Below are 10731 nucleotides of genomic sequence, written 5' to 3'. Positions count from 1 at the left end.
ATGCAATATTATATATACTAATGTATTGTAATGTATAGAACTACATTGTTATTAACCTTTCAAATGCGCTTTCTCTGGTGAATATAATAATCATTACTCCCCTCCTATTGTAGTTGACCGAGTGCAAAACTGTTGTGTAATGTTTTTGACAGTGAGCGACGTGAAAGTGCAGCGAGCAGGAACCGGGTAGCAGTTGGTCAGTGTCCAAGGTGGGTAATGGCTGTTACCATGGGTGCGTTCCTAAACTCAGTCTCAGAGTCTCAGAGTGTACTCTGACCGTTTGTAAACTCCTGGAGTGCTCTGTGGAGATGAATTTCGGAGTGCTCGGAACACACTCTGGCCGGTCCAGCTTCAGAGCTGGATTGTCACAGCGTTCACTTTCAAAATGGCTAATGGCTCGCTGTGGTGGATGCGGGTATATTCTAAACCTATTATTATTTTGTATTTTTATATTTGTCATTTTAATGTTTTTTGAGAATATTGCACATATTTTAAGTTCGGGTTTGACATTTTGAAGCGACTGAAGGGGAGAAACGGGAGGAGTCTTCTACACGCTAGCCTTGTTCAACACCAATTTTAGGTCGTTCGCAAACTAAAGAGAAAATTCACCCTCTGAAGCACTCTGAAAAGATTTCTCGGAAGCTCTTTCAGTGTCAAGAACGCACGCCATGTCTCCTCTGAATAGGCTTATTACTGTGTAAAGAAGCAGAATTATCAGTGGAATGCAATATTGGAAAAAAAGATCACCAGATGGGACATAATATATTAACAATAATGATGTCACTTCTTTTCAGAACTACAGAAATGGTGTCCGGCTGGTTTGCAACAATTGGAAAATAAGATAGGCACTGTATAGTACAGCCCAGGTGAGTCTACAATGCAAGGGCGCTGGAACTAGGGGTGCTAGCTTTGCATGACTTCCATCATATACAGGGGTTACAGTTTTGTTCAATGGCTTTTAGCACCCCCACTTTAAAAATTGTTCCAGTGCCACAGCTGCAATGTATTGATGCTGAAGCCGGTTCGATGGTGAACTTCCTGATGTATGCTGACATTCAGACTAAATTAGTCACTTGCTAACTGTACAATATATTCAGCAGTTTGGTTGTTTTCAGAATTGTATTGTAGTAGAGTACTGTTTGGTGCAAGTTTAATTTAAACGCTTGCACTGCAATTTCAAACGTTTCAACTAGAAGTCTACATCAATGTCTTCAAAACATCCAGTCGGAATGTATGTCAAATAGTTTTCCTAGTTTCTTTTCCTATTGCAACACATCTTACCTTGAGTGTATTATAGTTATGGATGTTAGTATCATAATTCCTTGGCACACTTGACAAGATTGTCATGCATCATGCAGTAGCTGTCACACAAAAACACATTTTTAGATTTAGGCAAAAACGTAAGTGTGACATACGGACAGGTGGGTGAATAGATAGGCAGACGCATTAATATATAACTGGAGTTAAAAAAAAAAAAAGTTTTTAAATCAATTTGGTAACTGTTCATACCGAACGTGGCAGGGGAAAGTCAGTGGGCGGTCTGTTGTTACGTCACCAATGCATGTACAGGGACTTTTGGTTGCCAAGTAATGAGGAGCAAAACATTATATATATATATATATATATATATATATATATATATATATATATATATATATATATTAGCTCAAAGAGCCAGCTGCCCAACGTTTCGATATGTTGTACATATCTTTCTCAAGGGAGCCTGTGTTTGAATCCAAACATTGGAGGTATTTATAGGTTTTTGACGGCATGACAACTACTTGTTATTGTTTACATTCAAATTCATGATTTATTCTTACATGATGTAATGGTGTTCTATATATTGTGACATCATTTTTACTTCTATCTTTGAATCTGTATTAATTCCAATTAACACTACTTTACATAAACTTATATTTTTATTATATCATGCAATGCTGGCTCTGAGGATCAGTCTAGATTTGGCCTCCCCAGCGCATCAGCATGCACAACTTTTGAATGAATTTTGTTTATTTATTTAAATGTTATATATTTATTGAAGTTAATTAGTTCATTCTTTTCTGTTGAGTCCCGCTGGCATAATCGTGTTCAGTCTATTTATCCATTTACTTTCTTTTATTCTTCTATATGTCGCATTGTCTAATTTGAGCTGTTCTAATACTACAAACTTTACAGCATTTATGTCATGTCCCTGACTGGTGAAGTGCTGTACTATTGGTTCATTCATTTTTTTATTTCTAATTAACGAAAGGTGGTTCTGAATTCTTTTATATAAAGTAGTTCCAGTCTCTCCAACATATTTGATTTCATCACATTTTTCACAGGCTATTCCATAAACAACATTGCTATTTTTACAGTAGGTATTAGTTTTTAGTGGATATGTGGTGTTCTTATGTTTAATTATATTTTTACGTTTGTCTATGTGTTTACACACTTTACATCTACTAGTGCATATGTTAGTAGAACCTATTTTGTCAATTATTCTTTTATGTTTACTGTGAACTAAAATATCACCTAAATTTTATATATATAAAACCTAATTTTAACCCCCAATACACCATCAAAATCCCCCCAAAATTTACCCTAAATATCAGGCAATTGTGGTGTTTTAAATAAAATAAAAACATGTTGCTTTTAAAATTTCTTTCTTTGTGAGTTTTGTCTGGTTTGCTGGGCATAGGCAAAGAGAGTGTGAGTTAAAGGCATCATTATACATTGAAATGATTGAGCATTATCGTATACACATGATTAAAAATGCAACTTCTGCCATCCCATCATATCAAACCTTTGGGGGGGAAACTGTAAAAGCGGCAACAATCAGTGGTACTGTGCATCTGACAACACAATACCTGGAACAATGAACAGCAAACAGAAAAAGAGAGTTGTGATCGCCCTGCTCTACCGGAGAAAGAAAAAATATAAGATCGCTGTGGGTCCATGACATCACCAAGAAAAGAAAAAGGTACGGCAAATATCATCGGCTGATACAGCAGCTCCGGTTTGATGAAGGCAGATTTCAAACCTACTTAATGTTGTATTATACAACTCTGGACATCTGAAATCAGAACCACAAGCTTTTCCTCCATTTTATTATTATTTTTTTTATTTCTTTCTCGCAAAGGAGCCTCCTACTTTCCCCTGATTGGCTGCTGGTAGTTTAAGTCACGGCGTCTTAATTGAAAACAATTGCTTTTGCCGCACTGCGTCCAGTGTGAACGCCGCTAGCCGGACAGAGCTGGACAGAGTGCCCGTTTCAGAAGAACTATTTAATTCTTTGTCAGTCACCTGTCCCACAAATTCAGTGAGGGTGGAATTGTAGTGATTCTTTGTCTCACAAAGTCTTTGTATTTCCCCCATTGTTGTGCACAACATATTTTTATTCATCCAGACTTTCAAAATATAATGAAATGCCTTATAAGATGTGTAATTTATTATTTCTCACTCTTTGTGGTGAAATACCATTTTCAGATACTAGATGGTGCAATATTTCAGACAAATAGAAAAAGTGCCAGGCTGCAGTACTTTCAAGCCATATAAACAAAGGAACAAATTCTGATATTCAAAGCTCTGGCATCAACAGCTCATAAAACATTAACCCTACTTACTTATTTCAAAAGCAAAGTGCAAATCATTTTTTCTTTTTTGTAATCAGGTGTTAAGTCTGAAGTAAATATTTTGAGACTAGAAGTTTTACAACTGCATCTATGTAGAGCATAATGTGGTTTGGGATTGTGATTATGTGAATTCTCAAGAACTCACTCCAGCATAAACTCATCGGAAGTGTTAAGACAAATGTAACAATGTGTGAGTTATAAAATAATCAGCGTTCATGAACATATTTATAGTAGATATGAACAGCGTTGGATCTACATGCTGTCAGTGTTTATGTTATTCATATGGACCCTTTGTGTTACAAAGGTAGAAAATCATAAACATCTAACAGCGAAATGTAAACCAATTAAAGAAAAAGTTTATCCAAGACTTGCATAAGTCATACATCATATTTTGCTCCCCAAAACTAGCATTTTGTGTTTGGTGTCTAGTCACATTTAATTAGTATTTTGTTTCTCAATAAAATGTATTTGGGCCAGGTTTATAAACTCCACATTAGCTGTTTAGTTCAGCATCCACTTGTGGCCAGATTTTGATATGTGCGAGTCCTTTGTTCTGATGATAAAACAAACAGCAAATGTAGTCAGTCAATGCAGAAAGAAAATATAGTTGGAAGTCGATTTTTTATATATATATATATATATATATATATATATATATATATATATATATATAATATATTGTGAAGGATTTCACTCGTTTTCAGGTTCGTAGACCCCTTTTAAGCAGACCCAGTCACAAAACATTAACGTTACTACACAAGCAAAAAGGTTTACACACCACCTTTTGTTAAATCACGCAGGTCTCTTCACAATGACTCTCTCTCTCTCTCTCTCTCTCTCTCTCTCTCTCTCTCTCTCTTTTCCTTCTGGCTTGCTCCCATAGCATTCTGGGGAATGTAGTGTCCCCACTACCTCTCCCCCCCTAATATATATATATATATATATATAATGTGTGTTTGTGTGGTTGTATTTCATAACAAAACTTATTTAAGTAAAATGTTAAGTTTAAATATGTTAATATACAGTAGTTATTTGAAAGTGTTGTGTACTGGTCCTTTTAAATATGTCAACACAAATGTGTAAGCCAGACTAACACAACCTTGGAAGTGATTTCACCACTTCTCTGCAGGTTCTGTTGGAATGTTTAATTTTCTGTATAACCTTTACTTTATATAATCTGTGTGTGTGTGTTAAGTGTTGGAGTAAGATTCATTTTGGGTGGGGTCCTGTGTGCTGAGAATGTGTTTATAGTTGGGGAAGGGAATTAGTTCAGAGAAGCTGGAAAGACTGTGGAAAAGAACAGGAATGTCAGTCCATGAAGGTAAACACATCAAATACAGCGCCCACACCCAGTAGCATCACAGCAGCTGAGACCGAAGTTATGTAAACCAAAGTTAGTTAATTGTGTTTCCTTACAAACACCAGCAACATCATAATTTCTCAGGAGAATTCATCCAGATGTGGCAAATATTACTTTTGTTCTGTATTAGGTTTATCAACTTGTAAACTAATACGTCTATAAGTTGTTGCAATTATATATATCGTCCTACAAGCGATAGATTATGATTGGGGCTTCTGAAAACCGGATAAAACACCCCTGATACAAAAAAAAATGAAATCGGTGGATAGCCAATAAACACCAGAAAAACTGTGGAAATGGTTAATCAATTCATGTTGACTTTACTCTTTTTCCATTAAAAAATAAAACTTACTACAAAAATAATAATAAATATATTTCCCAGTGCTGCTGGGCAATGTCCCGTCTTCCTGACTTGTATCTATCATTGATTCGTTATTAATACTTTAAATCCGCCTCAACTACTGAGTGACAGCACATTCCTACATTTCTATTGGAGACTCTGCTTGCGAGATTTAAAACGAGATTCCAATCAGGAATGGAAGCTTGTTAGCGGGATTTAAAGCTGTATTATAGTTAAGATACAGAGGATTTAAAACAGAATTGTTGCGAAATGTAAATAAAATGCCTACACACAAAAACCCCAGAAGAATGTGCTCGTGACCATAGGGATTTCGTTCTGGAAGACAGCAAAGGAGAAAAGGTACAACTTAAGTGTGCAAGTACTATCCAGTTGCTATACATATTTTGACAGAAAAAAACACTCAAGCATTTTGGAAAGTAACCTAAATCACTAATTTCATACTGCATATCAAAAACGAAAGCACTGAAAAAAAAACAATTTACATAAAACTAAAAAATAGCTAAAAATACGCACCGAAAAATACAATTAATAAAAACGTAATTATAATTAATATGAATTGTTGGTAAAAAGAATATGAACCTTACACTGAGTGGTGGTCTATTTATTTTTGGTATACTGATATATTGCTATTTAATCTTAATTATCTCATAATAATATTATAACTGTAATGTCCTGGTAGAATATAATTTGAATGTTGAATTACTGTTTTACCATACTTTTAGATATACTATGTGTTAGATGTCAATTTGAATAAAAACATACCTACAGTATATCAAAACTGAATAATTATTACAGAGAATAAGAACAAATGGTAATATTACAAAAAATTAAACAGTTCCTGTTCAGAGTATGGTGATAACAAATATTATATCTAAATGTTCTGGTCTTGTTTCTTGAAATGGGCAGGAATACATTCAAACTCCTAAGTAATAAACAACCACATTGTCCTTAGTTTGATTAGTGCTAGATCACATTTAAAACAGTGTGGTTTGACAGGCATGCTAATGGGTTTCTTACGTGCCTTAAGCCTCTCACTCCAGGCAGTTACAAAGTCCAAGTTTTAAGCTGAATAACTGAGTTTGTTTTCTCTTCTGAAGTGTGGCTCCATGAACAACCTCAACGATCCTCCAGGCTCGAACATCCGGCCTGACCAGAGGGGAGGTGGTGATGGAAACAAATGGAATTATGCCTTGCTTGTGCCAATGCTAGGTCTGGCAGCATTTAGTAAGTAATATATACTTTTTTTTTATTTTGTGCAAGTAGAAGTTCTCATATATATATATATATATATATATATATATATATATATATATATACAGTGCCTTGCAAAAGTATTCAGACCCCTGACCAATTCTCTCATATTACTGAATTACAAATGGTACATTGAAATTTCGTTCTGTTTAATATTTTATTTTAAAACACTGAAACTCAAAATCAATTATTGTAAGGTGACCTTGGTTTTATGTTGGGAAATATTTTTAAGAAAAATAAAAAACTGAAATATCTTGCTTGCATAAGTATTCAACCCCCACACATTAATATTTGGTAGAGCCACCTTTCGCTGCAATAACAGCTTTAAGTCTTTTGGGGTAAGTATGTACCAGCTTTGCACACAGTGTCGGAGTGATTTTGGCCCATTCTTCTTGGCAGATTTGCTCCAGGTTGTTCAGGTTGGTTGGACAACGCTTGTGGACCGCAATTTTCAAATAGTGCCACAGATTCTCAGTGGGATTGAGATCAGGACTTTGACTGGGCCACTGTAGGACATTCACCTTTTTGTTCTTGAGCCACTCCAATGTTGCTTTGGCCTTGTGCTTGGGATCATTGTCCTGCTGAAAGGTGAATTTCCTCCCAAGCTTCAGTTTTTTAGCGGACTGAAGCAGGTTCTCTTGCAGTATTTCCCTGTATTTTGCTCTAACTTCTGTAGAATGCTCTTTGGTCTTCATTTTCCTTCAGATTCACAGCCTGACCAATGGTCCTTCAACAGTGGGTTTTTTATCCAGAAAATGTAACAGCAACTTTAATGGTTCACAGGTGGAGGCCAATGGTAAGGTAATTGTGTCCTCGTTAGGGCAATTTCTTTCATCGGTGTAAACTGGGAGCTTCCACAGCACAGAGGTTGAATACTTATGCAAGCAAGATATTTCAGTTTTTTATTTTTCTTAAAAATATTTCCCAACATAAAACCAATGTCACCTTACAATAATTGATTTTGAGTTTCAGTGTTTTAAAATAAAATATCAAACAGATATATATATCGCAGTTCCAACTGTTTTTAATAAAAAAAGCTACTGTGGGTCCCCAAACAAAACGACCAAGAACATCGAAGGCGTTTGAGAAGCGGGAGGCGTCTCGGGTACGTTTTGCGTTAAACACTACCGGTATACTACTAGTAATTTGTTTTTAGTTTTAGTTTTTTCAGTAAAACATACAGTGCAAGCACAGGGTCTTTATAAGCACAATGTGCAATATAATGATGTAATATATAAATTCGGTAATATAAAAACAACCGTTAAGAGTTTTGTGCGGCAATTTCAGTTTCTAAACTGCTTACTAAGCAACCCGGCTCAGAGATTTTAGTATGTCAATGCCACAATAAACTGTCAGTGAAATACAGTATTAAGAACCATTTATACAAAAAAAAAACAAACAAAAAAAAAACGGTAATGCTTTATATTGCGTGGCATAAATTATTATTAAATAGATATGCAGTTGCATATTAAATAAATGTTAAATTAATATTTAATAAATATGCAATAGCTGGTTTCTTGCTAAATGTTAACCAAATGTCGATTGAAAATGTAATTGCATATCACGTCCATTTATATTACGTTTTTTTACCCTTGAAAATATGTAGTCATTTCCCATTGTTTACATGTTTTTATGAAAATACAGTTAATGTGACTTAAATGTTAATGGAAAATAACAAGGAATAATTTAACGTACATTTAATATCAATTGCATATCTATTGAATATTATTTTAACATTAATATGCAATTGCATATCTATTTAATTTTCCACGCAATATAAAGCATTACCAAAAACACATGGTATTCAAATGTTTCATAAACGTTCAGGTGGTAGCCATCATTTATTTATTTATTAAAAATCGTAGTATTATACATAACCCTCGTCGTCGAGATCGTCGTCTGTGTATTTCCAGTAAATAATATTTTGATTAATTGTAGTGCAATTAAACATAATTTGGTAAAATTAATGGGATTATATGTTCAAGTGAGAGCTGTTAATATTATTTTTTGTGTTTTTGGTGAGTCAAATTCCATGTCATAGGCTCTTTAAAATACTGCTTTAATCCTAAGAAAAGATATGGCCGAGAAAGATTTGACCCATCAAGCTTCCTTCTTTTTTTTCCTTTTTCCCTTACCTGATTCTAATTGAATTACATTTGTGCAATACATTTGCTTTGTAGAGGCTAATTTGTTTTATTTCTCATGTATTGTAGAGTGGATTTGGACAAGAGAGTCTCAAAAAGAGATACAGGAAGTAAAAGCAATATATGAAAAGGAGATGAAATCCATACAGAAAGATCTAGACATGAAATACCGGGATATTGTCACAGAGAACCGGCGAGCTGTGGCTCACCTTGAGCTGGAATTGGAAAAGCAGCACAGCAGGGTGCAGGGTTACCGGAACGCTCTTATATCACAGAGCCGCAAGCTTCTAGAGGAGCAAAAACTGTTGCAGCAAGAGCGCGAGAAGATTGAGAAGGAAAAGCGGCAGCTACTACATTCAGGGGCTGCTGCTGCCTTGTTCCGTAGCATTTTGGAAAAGGAAAGTGATTGGCAAAATAAAGCCACGTTTGTACTAAAACACTTTGAGGAAGCATTAGTTGAAAGGCAGAGTGCTTTTTGTAGCGTTCTTCTTCCCCGAGACAGGCGACTGGAGATGGAGAAGAATTTGCTCATTAAAGCCGCCACAGACCCAGTCGCTGTGGAATTGAAAATGGAAGCTGATCTTAAAACCATTTTCAAACATGACAGATACTGTGCTGGCCTATTAAACACAGACAAACACAAAAACGGAAGGTTGATGTGGCTTTTTCTCAAACAGTGGGAGCTACAGGTTGAACTACAGAAGTTTAAGAGAGCAGAAAGGTCACTGTTGGAAACGTAATCAAACTCCAAGTGACCTTGTAACTTGAAACACCAGTAGATACCCCATACATGTTTTTTGTATGATTTATCCTAGGTGTGAACCTATCGTAGATATTAGTATCACTTAAGACAATGCAGGGATTGTTCATTTAGGCTTAAAATCATGTTTTGTAGTTGGTGGTGGTGTTTTTTGTTTTGTTTTGTTTTTTCAAATAAAAAAAAATATATAATAAATCATGTAAACATAAAAAGTTTAAATCTGAGAAAACAGATTTAACTGAAACCATAAATAAAGACTAACATAACGGCTAACTTTAAAGACAGACCTAAACTAAGAGAAAATACAAAGTGAATGAATGTCAGACATCAAAAAAGGAACCTAAAGCATATTGCTTTAGATACAAAACAAAACCTGGAAATTGTCAGTACCAAGAAAGGGAGAGTAAAACTTTGAACATTAAAAGAGTGCAGATCATATAAAATAATATAAAACCCATATTTCATGCCTGTATTTAATAACTCATTCCAGATCATTTAATATGTTTAAGTGCACCTTTCCTTTGTTTGTCTGGTTTAAAACATTTCCGTAAGTATTCGGAAGACAGGCAGCAAAATAATAAATGTATTTTCAGATACATTAAAACACAGGACTAAATTACTTCTGACTGGCACTTTTTCTTCCTTGGTCAACACCAGCAGAATTATTTTGCTGCTTCTCTTTGCTTGGAAAGTAAACAAATAAAATCACATCTTAACTCACTTTGTGTTATGTAGGTACTGATTTCTGATGTATGTTGTTTGCCAACTAGATGTACAGTACTTGCCAAAAAATGTTACATATACGTGCCATCTGTAAATAAACAAATAACGGAAAATAAAATAAATAACAGAAAATAATTTGCAATGTTTTATTTTTTTGGTACTTCAGTGTTTAATATTTTACAGTGTTAAAACTTGTACATATTTTTTTATTATTATTATTTATTTCTTAGCAGACGCCCTTATCCAGGGCAACTTACAATTGTTACAAGATATCACATTATTTTTACATACAATTACATTATTTTTTAACACATTATTTTTTACATACAATTGCCCATTTATACAGTTGGGTTTTTACTGGAGCAATCTAGGTAAAGTACCTTGCTCAAGGGGACAGCAACAGTGTCCCCAACCGGGGATTGAACCCACGACCCTACGGTCAAGAGTCCAGAGCCCTAACCACTACTCCACACTGCTGCCCTAGTAGTTATTGAAACAGTTGGTATTCAAACCTCTTA

The 10731-nt window shown here is 34.8% G+C and overlaps 1 protein-coding gene across 2 annotated transcripts; it reads left to right on the top strand.

The window, feature by feature from the left end:
• Positions 1–110: 110 nt before the first annotated feature.
• LOC117399710 (coiled-coil domain-containing protein 127-like) lies at positions 111–10348 on the top strand. 2 transcript variants are annotated; one of them, XM_033999059.3, is made up of 4 exons: positions 111–209; positions 795–866; positions 6433–6559; positions 8800–10348. In XM_033999059.3, the coding sequence occupies exons 3-4, from the start codon at positions 6442–6444 to the stop codon at positions 9468–9470; spliced, it is 789 nt and encodes a 262-aa protein (XP_033854950.3). In that variant the 5' UTR covers positions 111–209; positions 795–866; positions 6433–6441; the 3' UTR covers positions 9471–10348. The 2 variants fall into 2 exon arrangements, with proteins under 2 accessions (XP_033854950.3, XP_033854951.3); XM_033999060.3 differs by lacking the exon at positions 111–209 and adding an exon at positions 232–415.
• Positions 10349–10731: the final 383 nt, after the last annotated feature.

The sequence above is a fragment of the Acipenser ruthenus genome, chromosome 4 (assembly GCF_902713425.1).
Source record: "Acipenser ruthenus chromosome 4, fAciRut3.2 maternal haplotype, whole genome shotgun sequence".
Taxonomy (NCBI): Eukaryota; Metazoa; Chordata; class Actinopteri; order Acipenseriformes; family Acipenseridae; genus Acipenser; species Acipenser ruthenus.
The sequence above is the reverse complement of the archived record's forward strand: the minus strand, read 5'-3'. Positions and strand labels throughout refer to the sequence as shown.

Coding starts and splice junctions, on each gene's coding strand:
- LOC117399710 (XM_033999059.3), top strand. CDS start 6,442: ATGAACAACCTCAACGATCCTCCAGGCTCGAACATCCGGCCTGACCAG. Junction 6,560..8,799: donor GCTAGGTCTGGCAGCATTTA/GTAAGTAATATA, acceptor CATGTATTGTAG/AGTGGATTTGGACAAGAGAG.